Source organism: Nannospalax galili, unplaced genomic scaffold, assembly GCF_000622305.1.
Source record: "Nannospalax galili isolate Female #2095 unplaced genomic scaffold, S.galili_v1.0 scaffold307, whole genome shotgun sequence".
Lineage (NCBI taxonomy): Eukaryota > Metazoa > Chordata > Mammalia > Rodentia > Spalacidae > Nannospalax > Nannospalax galili.
This window is the reverse complement of record NW_008359625.1, coordinates 4,780,297-4,798,178: the sequence shown is the minus strand read 5'-3', so window position 1 is coordinate 4,798,178 and position 17,882 is coordinate 4,780,297. Positions and strand designations below refer to the sequence as shown.

The 17,882-nt window shown below is 40.0% G+C and overlaps 1 protein-coding gene across 1 annotated transcript in view; it reads right to left on the bottom strand.

Moving 5' to 3' along the window:
- The window catches only part of Ubn2 (ubinuclein 2), a 92,869-nt gene that overhangs the window by 57,591 nt on the left and 17,396 nt on the right, over positions 1–17,882 (bottom strand). Inside the window, exons 3-6 of the mRNA XM_029558846.1 lie at positions 12,258–12,359; positions 6,194–6,331; positions 3,815–3,918; positions 297–783 (exon numbers count right to left, since the gene is read on the bottom strand). Coding sequence (XP_029414706.1) covers positions 297–783; positions 3,815–3,918; positions 6,194–6,331; positions 12,258–12,359 — 831 coding nt within the window. The remainder of the gene's footprint in view (positions 1–296; positions 784–3,814; positions 3,919–6,193; positions 6,332–12,257; positions 12,360–17,882) is intronic.

Here is a 17,882-nt window from a genome sequence, read left to right as displayed (position 1 = left end):
ATTTTTGTTGTTAAAAAATGATAAATATGGGCTGTAGAGATGCCTCAGTGGTTAAGAACACTGGTTGCTCTTGCAGAGGACCCAAGTTAAGTTCCCAGCACTCACACAGCAGCTCACAACTATCTATAACTCCAGTTCCAGAGAATAGCACATCCCCTTCTGGCCTCTGCATGCACTGCATTCATGTGGTACACTTACATGCAGGCAAAACACTCACACACATAAAATAAATTTAAAAAAAATCCATGTATCACGTTTGTGTAGCAAATAAAAATGAAAAGCATCATTACACTTACTACACGAAGGTCCTCAATGCGTTTTTCAAGAAGTGCAGGCAGACCCTCCGGGAGTGTAGGTACCACCTTGGGCATAACCTGAGAAGTGAAGGTTGGCTGGGCAGTGTTTCCATTTTCTCCTCCTGACTCAGACAAGGGGCTACCATCAGAAGCAGCGTCCAATAATTTGTCAAAGTCAAAATCATTTAGTATCTCTAGGGCATTTTCAGCTTCCTGAAATAGGTCATGCTCATTTGTGCTAACAAAAATGGGGAGGTCTGGATCAGGGCTATTCAGATTTAAGTCCGGGACATCATTCCCCAGAGCTGTGTCAGGACAGGCGGGCTTAGTCAGAGAAGCAGATAAGGTAACAGGGACTTTAGGGTTAGACTCCTTCTTTAATGCATCCTTCTCTTTTTGAAATTTTCGTATCATGGCAGCTAGAGAAAGAGAATCTTTATAACGCTTCTTCTTTTTTTCAGACTTGTGTGAATTGAGAGCCACAACTCTGTCAATTAAAAAAACAACAAACATACATTGGTTAGACTATGTGTCATTTTAAAGGCTAACACCTATGTTAAAAAACTAGGCCTGGAATTAAAACAATCATGGGAGGTAGCAGAGCAAACTGTTTTCTTCTTAATTTCTTTTTGGTCTTTTTTGAGACAGGGTCTCCTTGTAGGGTCTCCCCAGCTGGCCTGGAACTCACTATGTAGACCAGGCCAGTCTTGAACTCACAGATCTGCCTGCCTCAGCCTCCCGAGTGCTGGGATTAAAGGCATGCGCCACCACCCCCGTCCTAAATTTCTTAAACTATACTTTTATGAAAGCTACAAACTGGTGATGAAAAAATATATACTTTTTTTAAAGAATTTTTTTTTTTCAAAGTTTTTTTTTTTTTTTTTTTTTTCCTCATTGCAGCTGGTTTGTTTGTTTGTTTGAAGCAGGGTCTCCCTGTAGCCCCAGCTGTCCTGGAACTCACTATGTAGACCAGGCTGGCCTTGAACTCACAGAGATCCGCCTGCCTCTGCCTCCCAAGTGCTGGGACTACAGGCATGCGCCACCACGGCCAGCTGGGAAAAAATATATACTTTTTAATCTCTGAGTTTTTACCACCCCATTTCTCTTATTCTTCACAAGTTCTTTTTTTTGAGACAGGGTCTCCTCACTATGTAGCCCTGCTACGTGTATGAGGCCAGCCTCAAATTCATAGAGATCTGCCTGTTTCTGCCTCCCAAGTGCTAGGATGTGCCACCACACTCAGCCCGATTCTATTCATATTCAAACTTTTACAACTATCTAAAACATCCATCCTAGAAAAGGGTATATTAGGCAACGAGGTTATAAGCGTAATTATCAATAACCTTTTCTTGTGCTCACTTCAGCAGCACATATGCATGGCCCCTGCACAAAGATGACATGCAAACCTTTTCTCAATACAACCTATGGGTAAAGTTTTCAGTTTAGTTATCATTTCACCTAACAAATTTCTACCAAGTTTTATAACTTAGATGTTTCAATATAAACTATAATGTATATAACATTACCTTGAAGGCATGTCCAGACTTCAGTTATTGTCATACACACACAGACATATACATATACGTGTGTGTGTGTGTGTGTGTGTGTGTCTAAAATACAGGAAGTACTTAATATTTGCTGAATAAGTAAAAGTTTATGAAATTATAAATTCAATGAAAGGCATTATAGTTTATGTGCCCCATAATGTTTACTTGTAAATAATGAGCATTTAAAACAACCATTCATAATGAATATAGCTTTATCAATCATTTATTTCTTCGAGACAGGTTTCACTATGTAGTTGAACTTGCTGCACAGCTCAGGCTGGCTTGGAACTCACAATCCTCCTGCTTCAATCAGCCTCATGAATGCTAGGACTACTCATGTGATAACACAGCTGGCTTTCCCAATGACTTAAGGTCATTATTACATCCACATTCCCATGTTGAGGGGAGAAATACCTCACTGTACCAATGTTTGAGATAGAGATGTACATCCCTGCTGAGGAAAGGAAAGCCCAGCCTCTAACAACCTCCCACAAGAGTTTCCCCCTAGAGGCAAGTAGTAGCATTTGAGAGCACTTTCTATGTAGCCAGCTGGCTCTGAATTCATGATTGTCCTTCCACAGCATCCAAAAGTGGAAGGATTACATCATCATGCCCAGCACTCTATTTGCTTTTCTACCAGAAATGTTACCTCAAGTCATAAATGTTAGGAAAAACAGAATAAATTCAACGGAAAAAAAAAGATTTTTGCAGTGATGGGGATGGCACCCAGGATTCACATAAGCTAGGCAAGTGTTCTACCAGTGGGTCACATATCTATCCAGTCTGTGAAATTTTTTTATATTAAAACAATTACACGGGGCTGGAGAGATAGCCTAGCGGTTAAGAACACTGGTTGTTCTTGCAGAAGACCTGGGTTCGAATCCCAGTACCCACACGGCAGCTAACAACAGTCCGTAACTCCAGGGGATCCGACAGACTGTTCTCACCTCTGCAGGCATTGCACGACATGGGTGCACTTACCTACATGCAGGCAATACACGCATACACATAAAATAAAATTTAAAAAAAAAATCACATCATTTATGCTGATAATCCTCAATTTCCAACCACCTAAGATTAGTTTTAGCATCAAAAGATTATAACACTTTGATGTTTTTACTAACTTTTAAAACTGGTTCTTTTGCTTTGTTTCTTTTGATTTATTAGGTCATGGTTTCAAATAACTCAAACTGGCCTCAAACTCTCTATGTAGCTCAAAGTGGCCTTAAACTCCTCATCCTCCAGCTTCAATCTCCCAAGTGCTGGGATTACACATGTGTGCTACCATACCCAGTGTGAACTTCTTCTTAGTAGAGTTGTAATGAGCAAAATATTCAATAAAACAAGCTGTAAGTATAATATGAAACACCACCAATCTCTAAAATGACAAAGCCTACTACTTATTATGTATTATTAATATGTACCATGATATGATTAAAATGCAACAGGTCATTAACACTTAAACACTGTATCATGGGGCTGGAGAGATGGCTCAGTGGTAAAAAGCACTGGCTGCTCTTGCAGGGGAGCCAAGTTCAGTTCCCAGCACCTACACAGCAGCTAATAACCATTGCTAACTCCAGTTCCAGGGGATGATGCCCTCTTCTGACCTTTGAAGAAATTGCACACACAGGTGTAGTTACATACATGAATATAAAACACTCATATGCATAAAAATTAATTTTAAAATACTGTATCAAGCTGGGCGTGGTGGTGCATGCCTTTAATCCCAGCACTCAGGAGACAGAGGCAGGCGGATCTCTGTGAGTTCAAGGCCAGCCTGGTCTACACAGTGAGTTCTAGGCCAGGGGGGGGTACAGGGAGACCCCGTCTCAAAAAAAAAAAAAAAAAAAAAAAAAAAAAAAAATACTGTATCAAATTAGACTCAACTAAACTGAATGAATTAGTGGTGAATAAGTTTCTAAAAGGAGAAATTATCACAATTTCTGTAGTAGGTTGAATTTAACATACCCCATTTGTTTGGGTACTTTTTTCCTTGGCTTCTTCTCTTTTTCCCCATCCTCTTTCCTCTTCCTTTTCTTCATCTCAGTATCATCTTCTTTCATTTTAGGAACCTGAAAAATGATAATGCATCATTTATCTAGTATTTTCCTTTTTGGTATTAGTAATACAGCATCCAGAAGAGTGGCATTTTTTTAAAGCATCAGTGTTAGAATATTTTCTAAAGCAGAGATTCTTGGGGTCTATGAGCACACTTACCTATGTGTTTGCTGTCTTATGTGGGTGTGTATATTTGTTTAGGTGAGTACAGGTACATGTAAAAGGTGGATGCCTTCTTCATTTGCTACCCTGATATTTTGAAACAGAATCTCTCACTGTCCCTGGAGCTCTTTGATTAAAGCAAACTGGCTGGCCAGCAAGCTCCAGGGATCCTTGTCTCTGCTTTCCCAATGCTATGATTATAGGTGTGCGCTACCACACCAGGTTTTTTTCATGGATGCTGGGGATAGTAACTCAGATCCTCAAGCTTATGAGGCAAGCATTTTACCAAATGGGTGATCTTCCCCATTTGTGGTCTTAATTCAATTCACTAAAGCAAGGCCTTAGAATTTGCATTTTAAGTAAGGATTTTGGTGGTTCTGGTACATAGAAAACATGTATGGACAGTATTTGGTTCTCAAATTTCTCAAATACAGTACAACTGAAGTTGTTACAAATTAGACCTTAAGAAAGGCAATGGTTATTAATAGCTCTTCTAAAGGAAATCTTGGGGGTTTATTTGGTCTTTATTGTTTAAAATTTTAATTCTGCAGCTGGGTGTAGTGGCCCATGCCTTTAATCCCAGCACTTGGGAGGCAAAGGCAGGTGGATCTTTGTTGAGTTCAAGGCCAGCCTGGTCTACATGGTGAGTTCCAGGACAGCTGGGACTAGAGCAAAGACCCTGTCTCAAAAAGACAAAAAAAAAAAAAAAAAAAAAAAAAAAAAAAAAAAAAAAAAGCTGCCTCTATGTGGTGGTAAGAGTTATGTACTTTAGGAGCCTTTCAGATAGACCCATGAAGGGATACTCCAATTGCCTCACCCTGGCCCTGTTCAGCATGAAGAAGCCAGAGTGGTCTGCATCCAGATTCCCTATTGGCAATGTGGGTAACCTCTTCAGAGGATGGAGTAGTAAGAATAGGAGGTAGGAATTTGCTAGGTAGTTAGGGTAAAAAGACCCCAAAGAAAAGTAACCAGATTTTTGGCTAAAACTCACAATGTCCTTGGGCCTCTTAGCAATCTACTCGGTTCCAAAGGCCAAAAATAAGTATTTGGGAGCTTTTATCCAATCCTTAAAGTTTTAGGGTTACCTCTTCAGAGGGGGGAATGTTAAGAGTAGCCAAAAGCCCCATAAAAAAATAAATAAAAGAAGAAAGATTACATGAAGTTATCAAAAAAAAACTGATGGGGAGATATGGGAGTGGGAAGGGAGGGAGTGAGCATGGATTGGATCAAAGCACCTCATATGCATGTATGAAATTCTCAATAAATTATTTTTTTAAAGATATAATTCTGCAGAAACTAGAGAAAAAATCGCTTTTAAAAAATATTTTTTTTCTAAGATTTTGAAAAACATTTTTATTTTATTGTATGAGTGTATCGCCTGCATGTACGTAAGTGCACCCATGCCATGCAATGCCCGTAGAGGTCTTGTCCGCAGAAGCCAGAGGCATCAGATTCCTTTGGAGTTCAAGTTACAAGGGGTTGTGAGTCACTAGATATGGGTGCTGGGAACCAAATTCAGGTCCATTGGAAAAATAATATGAACTCAATTTCTGAGCCATCTCTCCAGCTTTAGTTGTTAGCTTTTGAGAAAAGTGTGAGACTGGCCTCAAACTCAGACATCCACCTGTCTCTGCCTTTGGAGTGTTGAGATTAAAGCATTCATCATCAAGCCTAGCTTGGAAATCTTAATCTATCCTAGAAACTTAATCATATCCCAGAATCAGGGGACTATGTATACAAAAGAAGATATAATCCTACTATGACGTAAGTTATCAATTATCCCATATTTACATAGTTTTTGTTGTTGTCGTTGTTTTTAATAGTATGGGGATCAAATTCAGGGTCTGGAGCATGCCAGGTAAGCATTCTACCATATCAACATAATTTTAAATATATATAGGTAAAAATTTATTAAACAAACAATGGTTAGATGTTACTTCTCATTATGTTCACAGTTGTGGCACAAGGAATATTCAAAAAAATATATTCTGAGGCCAGTTCACTGCTTATCTAGTATACATGATGCCCTAGGCTTAACCCCCAGAGCTACAGTAAAAATATAAACAAAATAAGCATATACTACTAATTCTTATGTTCCCCTACCACTGAAATGTCAAGTGGACTCACCTTCGATGGCTTGTGCTTCTGGTTATCTGTAATATCATCTTCTTCAGTATCTGAAGCTTGACGAAATTGCAGAGTGCCAGTGTTGATGTAGAAGCCTCCATATTTTGTTGTTAGCGAAGCAGGAACTAATTCATCATACTATATTTAAAAAGATTCAGATATGTTCTCCTGTCTATAATTCTATTAATATGTCAAAGAAAGGCATTCATTGTGACAATTTCCTTAAATATTAACTGTAAACCCAGCAATTCCACTACTAGATACGCTATAGAGGGTATGAAACCAGTATACTAAAGATGCCTGTGCTTCTGTGTTCACTACAACACCATTCACAAAGCCAAGATACTGAAGCAGGGGTTGGAGAGACTGGTCAGTGGTTAAGATCACTGGCTGCTCTTGCAGAGGACCCAGGTTTAGTTCACCCACATGGCCGCTAACAACCACCCGTAACTTTAGTTCCAGGGGATCTGATGTCCTCTCTTGCCTCAGCATGCACTTACATACACGAAGGCAGAACATTCATACATAAAATAATTTTAAAAAAATTAAAGATATTGAAGCAACCTGTGACCATCAGTAGTAAACAAAGTTTTAAAATGTGGTATATTTATATAGTGGAGTATAAATATATTTTTATTTGGCCTTAAATAGGGGGGTCCCCGGGCATGGTGGGCAACACCAGCACCACATCCCAGCACTTGGGAGGCAGAGGCAGACAGATCTCTGAGTTTGAGGCCAGCGTGGTCTAAATAGCAAGTCCCAGGCCAGCTGGGGCTACAGGGAGATGCTGCCTCAAAAGTCCCCCCCCCCCCCCCGAAAAAAAAAAAAAAAAAAAAAAAGAACTGAGAAAGGAAGATGACTACATTCTTGTCAGTTTCTCTGACACACTGCTGTAAGGTCTCTGCAATCTCACAGAAAAAAGCCAGTACTATCTGTAAGTGAATGATTAATAAGAAAAAATTAAAAATGAACAAGTATGTGATAAGAGGAATACCCCCTGGATCTTGGGTTACATATATTGTACAATTCTAGTTTTAAAACGCTTCTGCATGTAAATGGTTTCCTCGGGTACTCATGGAGGCAGGGAGGAACTATTGTATTGCCATCTTGTAACCAGGTAAGAAGCCAGGTAAGAACCTAACCAAACCTATTTTTTACTTCTGGCTTAGAGCAAAGTCACTGGCCAAGGCCCAAAGCACCCACTATACCAAAGCAGCTTCTCCATGAGGGAAAAACATGCTCCAGCAAGTTCAGGGTCATTGTGACTGCTCAAAAGGCTATAATAGTGAATACCTGTCAATAAACAATTGTCTAAACCTGGACTACAGGATAACAAAAGGGATAAACTCTAGATTTTGGTGGTTAAGATGTGTATCAATGTAGGGTCAGTAATTCTTTTTTTTAAAAGAATTTTTTAAAAGGTGTGGTGGCAGACACCTTTAATCCCAGAGGCAAAGGCAGAGGCAGGCAGATCTCTTTGAGTTCAAGGCCAGCCTGGCCTACATAGCAAGTTCCAGGTTAGCTGGGGCTACAAGGAGACCCTGTCTAAAAAGACCAAAATATAAATAATACATATTTTTATTATTTTTATTTTATGTGTATGAGTGTGTTGCCTGCACATATATATGCGCACCTGTGTCCTGTGATGCCCAGGGAGGACAGAAAAGGCTGTCCTGGAACTGGAGTTGTGGACAGTTGTTAGCTGCCATGTGGGTGCTGGGATTTTCCCTGGGTCTTCTGCAAGAACAGCCAGTGTTCTCAGGCTCTGAGCCATCTTTCTAGCGTCTAGGTTCATCAGTTCTAATAAATATATCACTGTGGTACAGGATGTTGATAGAAAAGGAAGCTGTATGTAGATGTTGATAGAAAAGGAAGTTGTATGTATATGGGTCAAGGTAAACATGGAAGTTTTTTATACTTTCTCAGTTTTGCTGTGAATCTAAAGTTGCTCTAAAAGTTTATGAACTGAGGGTGTGTGTGTGTGTGTGTGTGTGTGTGTGTGTGTGTGTGAAGGCCCACTCCTTTAATCCCTGCACTGGGGAGGGAGAGGTAGGTGGATGCCTGTGAGTTTGAGGTCGCTTGGTCTCCGTAGCAAGTTTAAGGTCAGTTGGGGAGCTACAAGGAGACCCTGGTCTTAAAAAGACAACAACAACAAAAAAAAGTGACTTAAGAACAGGTATTTATGTAGGCATGAACACAGGCAACAGTCATAACTGAATTCCCTTTTGTATTATTTAGAATTTAAATCTCCATGTTAACACTACTACTGATCCTTTATACTTGTTTTAGGTTCTTTAGCATGTTTAAATTTATTTTATTTGAATCTCAAAGCAATTCTGGATGCTAAGTAATGGCAGAAAAAACTGGGTGACATTAAAAGATACTGAACCAAGCTGGGTGTGGTGGCGCACGCCTTTAATCCCAAAACTTGGGAGGCAGAGGCAGGCGGATCTTTGTGAGTTCAAGGCCAGCTTGGTCTACATAGTAAGTTCCAAGGCCAGCTGGGGCTACAGGGAGACCCTGTCTCAAAAAAAACAAAAACAAAAACAAACAAACAAACAATACTGAACCAAGGGCTGAAAAATGGCTCAGCAGTTAAGAGCACTGGCTGCTCTTACAGAGGACCTAGGTTCAACTTCCAGCACCCACATGGTGGCTAACAACCATATTTAACTCCAGTTCCAAGGAATCTGAAGCCCTCTTCTGACCTCTGTGAGCACTGTACAACGTGGGTGCACTTACATATATACAGGCAATACACACATACATTTTAAAAAAATTATAAAAACATTTTTATTTATTATTTATTTATTTAGGTCTTTTTGAGACAGGGTCTCCCTATAGTCCCAGCTGACCTGGAACTCCTATGTAGACTAGGCTAGCCTTGAACTCACAGAGATCCACCTGCCTCTGCCTCCCAAGTGCTGGTATTAAAGGCATGAGCCACCACACCTGGCTGTAAAATATTTTTTTAAAAAGATACTAAATCAATACAGAACTAGGACTTTGGCACCAACTTTCAAATAACAGGCAATCTTTTTGAAAGATCCCATTGTCTTAACCTGCTGGTTGGTAATTTTTTCAGTAACAGAAAGGCCTCTCTACTCCCAAGGGCACTGCCAATGTGTTAAGTATTATCAACAAACTACAAGTAATTTAAGAACAGGACAAGGTATCCAGTGCTTATCACGCTTTTTTTTTTTTTTTTTTAAATCATGCTTTCTTGACCAGTATAAGCTGTCTGTCATCGCTGATTCAACCAAGTATTGTATCAACATGCGAAAGCTATACTAATTTGTAGATAATATAGTATTTACTGTCCCTTCTGAATTTCACAGATAATTATTGCACACTGCAGAGGATATGAGAATCCTAGGGTAATACCTAGGGTAAGAATGGAAGAACACAGTCCTTATCTAATATAATATAGAACATGACATGCCCTAACTCATGCACTGCTACTGTGAATGGATTATGAACGCCAACCTTCAAAACTACTTGGCTCTCATTTTGTAACTCATTTTAAAATACCCCTTCCTAGGGCTGAAGAGAAGGCTCAGAGATTCAAAGCACTGGCTGCTCTTACAGAGGACCCAGGTGTGGTTCCCAGCACCCACATAGCAGCTAACAACCACCCATACACCATATGTAATTCCAGTTCCAAGAGATTCAATGCCCTCTGTATGCATTGAATGGATGTGGTGCATTTGCATACAAGCAGACAAAACACTCATACACATAAAATAAAAATAAATATATCTATGCAAAAATGTAAATGCCATTAAAAGATGTCAAATGTCAATAAGAAAACAGTATCTTAAATACATAAAATTATCTTATTTCTGTTAATTTTTTTCTTTTTGAGATAGGGTCTCACTATTTGGCCCTGGATGCCTGGAATTCACTATGTAGACCATGCTGCCCAAGAACTTTCAGAAATCCACCTGCCTCTGTCTTGGAAGTGCTGGGATTAAAAGCATGTACCACCACATCTGCCTTTTCTGTTAGTTTAAAAAATTATACATGTGTTGTATGTTTACTATACACAAAAGATTCTGGACAACTACACAAGGTTTTTTTGAGACAGGGTCTCCCTGCCTGGCCTGGATCTCGCTAGGCCAGGTAAGCCTTGAACTCACAGAGATCTGTCTGCCTCTGCCTCCTGAGAGCTGGGATTAAAGGTGTACACCACCATGCCTTGCAGGAAGTTTTTTAATGTTTACCTCTTAATAGAGGCCACTGAGGATACTTTACCTTGTACTTCACACCTTGCACTTCATAACCATTTTATGCTCTTTTGCTGATTTAGCATAGCATAATTGATTTGTGTATGTATGTGCAGATACACTCACTCATGCAGGAGCATGTGGAGGCCAGAAATGGATGGTTAGGTATCTTTCTCAAGTCCTCCACCATCTTATTTTTTAACACAGGGTCTCTCATTGAACTGCAAGCTCTTAATTCAGCTAGACTGGCCAGTCAGTAAGTCCTAGGATCTCCCTCCCCAACTCACATCCCCGAGTACTTGGGTTAAAGACACACACTGTAGTGCCTGATATTTTTATTGGTGCTGGGAATCCAAATTCAGGTCTTCATGCTTGCATGGCAGGCAGTGTACTAAATGAGCCATCTCCCTAGTACCATGCATGATTCTTTTAAAAACAGGAATAAGCCAGGCATGGCGAAGCACACCTTTAGCCCCAGGACTGGGGAGCCAGAGGCAGGCTGTCTGTGAGATAGAGGTCAGCCTGGTCTACATAGGAAGTTCCAGGCCAGCTGGGCTAGAGGGAGACCCTGTCTAAAATAAAAATAAATAAATAAAAATGAAGAATAAAAACCAAAGAAACCCTAACAACAAATATTTGTTTAAGCCTTATATCCAGAAATTCTAATTCAATAAATCTTAGTTAAGACAAGCACATCAATGTTTTTCTAAGAAGGTTAATAGTTTTCAGCATTTGGCTAGAACTTTATTCTTTTTCTTGTGTGTGTTCATGTTTTGACATAGGGTCTCATTTAACCCAAACTGCCCTTGAATTTGCCATGACCCCGAGGATGGCCTTGAACTCTTGGTTTCCCTGCTTCTACCTCCCAACTGCTGGGATAACGGGTACAGGTACCATACCTGGCTTCTTTTTCCTTTTTTAAAACTTTACTTTTATTCTCAGTTTGGGCAAGGAGCAATGGCTTTTTCTAGGAACTAATGCAAAACTACATGCTTGAAATAAGCAACTATGGGGCTGGAGAGATGGCTCAGTGGTTAAGAACCCTGGTTGTTCTTGCAGAAGACCCAGGGTTTGAATCCCAGTACCCACATGGCAGCTAACAACTGTCCTTAATTCCAGTCCCAGGGGATCCGATAGCCTCTTCTGACCTCCTCAGGCATTGCACGACACGGGTGCACTTACCTGCATGCAGGCAATACACGCATACACAAAGTTTAAAAAAAAAATTTAAATTAAAATAAAATAAACTTTAAAAAATTGAAATAAGCAACTATTAACCTCAAGATTCTTGGCACAGCAAACCACAAGGAACAGCAAACCATGATCTGCTGCCCAAACCCAGCCTACCAGCTTATTTGTAGTCAGCCTGCCAGGAATGGATTTTACATTTTTTAAATGGTTGGGAAAATAGCAGATTAAATATTTTGTGACACAAGAAAGTTGGATGAATTTAAACTCATCGCCTGTAAGTGAAGTTTCCCTCAACACTGCCTCACTCGTTCACTTACATGTTCTCTACAGCTGCTCTCATGTAAAGTAGCAGAGTCACTAGAGTATACACCATATGGTCCACAGTCTAAAATATTGACTATTGGGCCTTTACAGAAAGTATGTTGAAATCTGGCCCAGGACAGCAATATAGTCTCACAATAAACAACCCAACACACAAAAATTTAAATCCATAGTGTTCTTTAAAACAACAACAACAAAAAAAAAAACTAAGTAATGAAAACAGCTTTGAAAAGCACAAATAAAAACATTCATTAAACTACGTAAGTTGCTTTGCCTTCACTTCTACCACAAAGAATTTGCTGCTATATTAAAGATATATTACTCACAGCCTCTGAGTTATCAATAAATGGATCTGTCTCATCATAGCCAAAGCCTATATCAATTAAATCTTGTAGCCGATCCTTCCGGTGCTTACGGGGTTTCCCACCCTGCAAAGAACAGATACATTAGACTTATTCAGTACCCATGCTATTTGCATAAACTTAAAAAAAAAAAAAACACTTAATTCAAATAATTTTTGTAGGTAACTCCTCTATGGGGTTGAGTCTCTCCACACCTTGCATATAAATTGAGCTTAGTGACCTGCTTCCTCAGAGAAGAACAGGGCACTCAGGAAGAAGTAATAACATTATGGTGGAAAACCTGCCAATATAACCTCAACCAAGCAAGTCAACATTAACAGTGTTAAGTCAAGTTAATGGCATGCATCCTTGATATACTGTGATAAAAACTACGTTTCAACTCTGTGGTCTTCTCAAAAACCTGTAACCCTAGCTCAGCCATGAAAGAAATGCCAAATACTTACGAAGGCTACAAAATAAGTAATCTTTCTTCAAAGCTGTCATGATTATCAAAACCAAGGAAAATATGAAAACCACTCAATCTAAACAAGCCTAAGGAAACACAGTGATTAAATAAGTGCTAGTATTCTGAAGAGCATCTAGGAACTGAAAATCAACATTCAGGGAAAACCAGTAAAATCCAAATAAAGTATTGAGTTTAATAGTAAGGCACCAATGTTGGTTCCTTAATTAAAAGGAAATGTGAGCTGGGCGTGGTGGCACAAGCCTGTAGTCCCAGCACTTGGGAGGCAGAGGCAGGTGGGATCTCTGTGAGTTCAAGGCTAGCCTGGTCTACATAGTGAGTTTTCAGGACAGCTGGGGCTACAGGGAGACCCTGTCTCAAAAAGACCCCCAGGCAAAAAAAAAAAAAAAAAGGAAATATAAGAGAGCTTAACAATTGAGGGCAAGCAAGTGAAGATTCTGAGAACAAGTCTTTTGCAACTTTTCAATAAAACTATATTTGAGGCCAGAGAGATGTTTCAGCAGGTAAAAACACTAGATGCTCAAACCTGAAAACACAAGTTCGATGCCCAGAGACCAGGTAAAAAGGTGGATGTAAGCCGGGCATGGTGGCGCACGCCTGTAGTCCCAGTATTTGGGAGGTAGAGAGAGGCAATCTCTGTGAGTTCAAGGCCAGCCTAGTCTACACAGTGAGTTCCAAGACAGCTGGGGCTACAGGGAGACCCTGTTTCAAAAAGACAAAAAAAAAAAAAAAAAAAAAGCTGGATGTGGCAGAGGCCCTGATGGGCATCTGTAACCCCTATACTCCTACAATGAAATTGGAGGCAGAAACCAGAGAAGCTTGCAGATCAGCTAGCCTGGAATACACAGCACAGCAGCAGAAATGAGAGGCCTTAGGTGAAAGGAGAGAGCTCACAGGCCTGGAGTGGTGGCACATGCCTTTAATCCCAGCACTCAGAGGCAGAGGCAGGCAGATTTCTGTGAGTTCCAGGCCTGCAGGGAGACCCTGTCTCAATAAGACCAAAAAAAGGGGAGAGCTCACTCCCAAAAGTTGTCTTCAAATATGTATTATGATATTTGAGGGCCTGCACACATATGCACATGTGCATGCACATATACTCTAAATAATTTTTAAAATTATTCTTAAAATTCGTATTTTATTTTTTATTTCATGGGTATGAATGTTTTGCCTGCAGGTATTCAAATGCAAGAAATACATGCCCATGGAGGCCAAAAGAGGGTGTAAGATTCCTTCTAATTGGAGTTACAAATAGTTGTTAGCTGCAATGTGGGTGCTGGTATTTGAACCCAGGTTATCTGCAAGAGAAACCAGTGTTCTTAATTGCTGAGCCATTACTCCAGCTCTTAAAATTACTTTTAAGTGCCATATAATACACCATATATGCAGACATATGATAACATGAGAAACAACCACATACTGGAACTGAAGTCTGTTGCTTATTTAGTCAACAAACTGTTCTCAAGTGTATCGTGTGTATGTCCATTCTCTCTCTGTTGACTGTAGCTATGTGAGGTATAACCCCTGGGAGGACCTAGATTCTTCTCTTCTATATTTGTAACTTCTCAGTCTATAATGGTTTTTTAAATGAAAGGTTTCTAAAGTAAAACAATAGCAAGCCAAATCAGTTCTTGTAGATTCTGTCATTCAGGTTAAACCTTACTTTGACCCTGGCTGATCACAGTATAAAGAGCTCATTATATCTCAGATGTAAATGTTCTACATACTCTGAAGGCTCTATAAAAACTTGGAATAAGTAATTTAAATGAGCAAGCAGTCTTCTTATGGCACTACTAAAATAAATATTAGCTCTGCCTGTAAGTCTCATTTTGGATATTTAAATTTACAAATTCAGCTGGGTGTGGTGATGCAAGCCTTTAATTCCAGCACTCAGGAGGCAAAGGTAGGAGGATCTTTGTGAGACAGAGGCCAGCCTGGGCTACATAGCAAGTTCCAGGCCAGCTGGGGCTACACGGAGCCCCTGTCTCAAACAACAAACAAACAAAAATTTACAAATTCAAATTCCACCACACTTTCTAAGGATCCCTGTACCATCTCTCTACCCTGTTTCTTCTGGTGTTGTGTCAAGGTAGGGAAGGAAAAAGTAGGGAGTGGAAGAGGCAAAGAATAAGAAGGGGGAGGGGGGGTTGCTAAGGTTCCTGCCTAGCAATATGTTACTGAGCTGCAGTAGGCCCTACAGAAAGGATGAGATGCCAAGATCTCATGTGTCAAGATATGAATCCGCCCGGCGTGGTGGCGCATGCCTTTAATCCCAGCACTCAGAAGGCAGAGGCAGGCGGATCTCTGTGAGTTCAAGGCCAGCCTGGCCTACAAAGTGAGTTCGAGGACAGCTGGGGCTACAGAGAGACCATGTCTCAAAAGACCAAAAAAAAACATGAGTCCCTATTACATCATTTGGTTTCAGTTCTCACAGTGCATACTTCTCAGTGCGAACTTGAGGCTAGTGTTTAAAAGACAGACACGTTTTATACAATGTGTCTCTTCAATAAAAGCTAAATGCTTCATCCCATGCAAAGAAAACAGTGCTGGAGGGAGAAAATGATTACTCTGGAATTATGAGAGCTGTGCAAGCCCTTCAGAAATAATTTTCAAAGGTAATTCTGACTAAATGCTGTGTTTACATTATATACTGATGTTGAAAACCTACCGTTTTTTCCAGCCTCTTCCCTGCCCCAACAGTTAATATATCAAATGGAATTAAAGATTTTTTTTTTTTTTTTTTTTTTGTCTTTAGCCCCAGCTGGCCTGGAACTCCCTATGTAGACTATGCTGGCTTCAAACTCACAAAGACTGCCCTGCCCTGCTGGGATTAAAGGCTTGTGCCACCATACCTGGCTTACAATAAAATTCTTAAAAAGCAAGCTGCAAGCCTCTTGCCAAAAGGCTGAAGTACAGGAGCTGGGAAATGGCTCAGGGGTTAAGAGCACTTGCTGCTCTTGCAAAAGACCCAAGTTTGGTTCCCAGCACCCACATGGCAGTTCACAAATGGTCTGTAATTCTAGTTCCAAGGGATCTGATGTCCTTTTCTGGCTTCCACAAGGGCGGAACATGGTATACTTATATACATGCTGGCAAAACGCTCATAAGAGCACTTGCTGCTCTTGCAAAAGACCCAAGTTTGGTTCCCAGCACCCACATGGCAGTTCACAAATGGTCTGTAATTCTAGTTCCAAGGGATCTGATGTCCTTTTCTGGCTTCCACAAGGGCGGAACATGGTATTCAAAAAAAAAAAAAAAAAACTGAGAAATACATTGCATATTTTCTGCTTTTGGTTCTTCTGTTTTCCAAAATTTCTATGAAGTACTACTATCAAAGTGCAAATTTGCTAAAATAATTAAAATTTTTCATTTTATCTGAATTACTGGTTGTATACTATATTTCAAATCGAAGTGGCACAAACCTTTAATTCCAGCACTTGGAAAACAGGCAGGAGGACTGAAAATTCAATGCCAATCTGTGCTCCATATTAACAAAGTCATATGCTAAAACATCAGAAAGAATTTAAGTCCTTATCCCCAAAGAATTTAAAGCAAGAGAATCTGCTCCACAAATTTATACAGCACCTACCACATGGCAATCTTCATGGTTTTTTTTTATCACTACATACAGGAGAAAGATTAAATAACTATACTACTAATAAGCAGGAGCAAGGATACTTGCATGGAGACCTTTATAACAGAGGACCTAGTTACACATGCACATATGAGAAATGAAATGTATAATCTTCTTTCTTTAAAACATTTATTATTTTTGTTTATATGTATGGGCATACAACACAATAACCCATGTGTAAGGCAAAGAACAACTTGCAGCTGGTTTTCTCTTTCTACTATGTGGGCTCCAGGGATCAAACTTGGGTCATCAGACTTGGGAACAAGCGCCTTTACCTGCTGAATCATCTCACTGACCTTGTTCTGGGAGGTTTTTGTTTTGTTTTTCAGATAAGGTATCATGATGTAGCCCAGGCTGGCCTTGAACTCACTAGGTAGCCCAAGAAAGTCTCAAACCCCTGACCATCCTTCTGTTTCAGTCTGGAGTTACATGTTGGGGTTACAGGTATGAACTACTAATCCAGCCTGAAAATATATGTTCATACAAAATGTTTACTGCAATGTTTAAAGCAGCTTTACGCGTTACAGTCAAAAGCTGAAAACAGGGACTGACAAAATGGCTCAGCATATACAGACGTTTGTGGCCAAGGTTGATAACTTGGGTTTGATCCTTGGAAAATACAAGATAGTGGAGGGGAGGCCACCACCCACAGGTTGTCCTTTAACCTCCACAGGTACGTAGAGAAGTAGGTTTAAAATAAACACCCCAAAATAACAGTATCCATCTGCTGAGTGGATAAAACAAATGTACATACTCCACAAAACAGCTTACCTCTCAGCAATGAGAACACCTGACACATGCAACAGAGGCTGAATCTCAAGAAGCCATGCTAAACCAAAGAAGCTGCATACAGACAAGGTTCATTTACAGGAAAACAAAATCCTACAGTAACAAAAAAGACCAGGGGTTGCCAGATGGAAGTAGAGGACTGTCTCCAACATACACAAAGAAACTTTATGGGGCAATAAAATTGCCCTGTTCCTGATTATAGTGGTTATTATAAGCTTCATGCATTTGTTAAACTCCACAAAACTGCACAATTAAAACTGATGAATTGTATTTAAATTATGTTTCAACTGTGCTGACCTTTAAAGTCTCTCATTCTTTCTTCCTCTCTGTGCCCACCTGTCTGTCTGTCTGTCTTTCTCGCTGCAGTGCTGGGGCTCAAACCCACAATTATTCCTACTTCTAGTGTCTCTCCTATGAACCTGTGTTCTCATGGTAGTATCATCTTCAGCTTCCTTTCTGTCCCAACTGCCAGGTATAGAAAGCTGGTCACTGTTCTTACCTACATGCAATCATGCCTGAGCTAGCCTCACATCCCTCAAGATTACCCTGCATACTGCATCTAATATTTCAAAACTACCACTTCCTATGATCTCCTGCTCAAAATGCCTCAGAAACATCCTTATTTCAAGATAAATTAAAAACGCTTAATACGCATGTTAAATACTACATGTTAATTCCATTTTTCTAAGGTGAACTTTTTGATTTA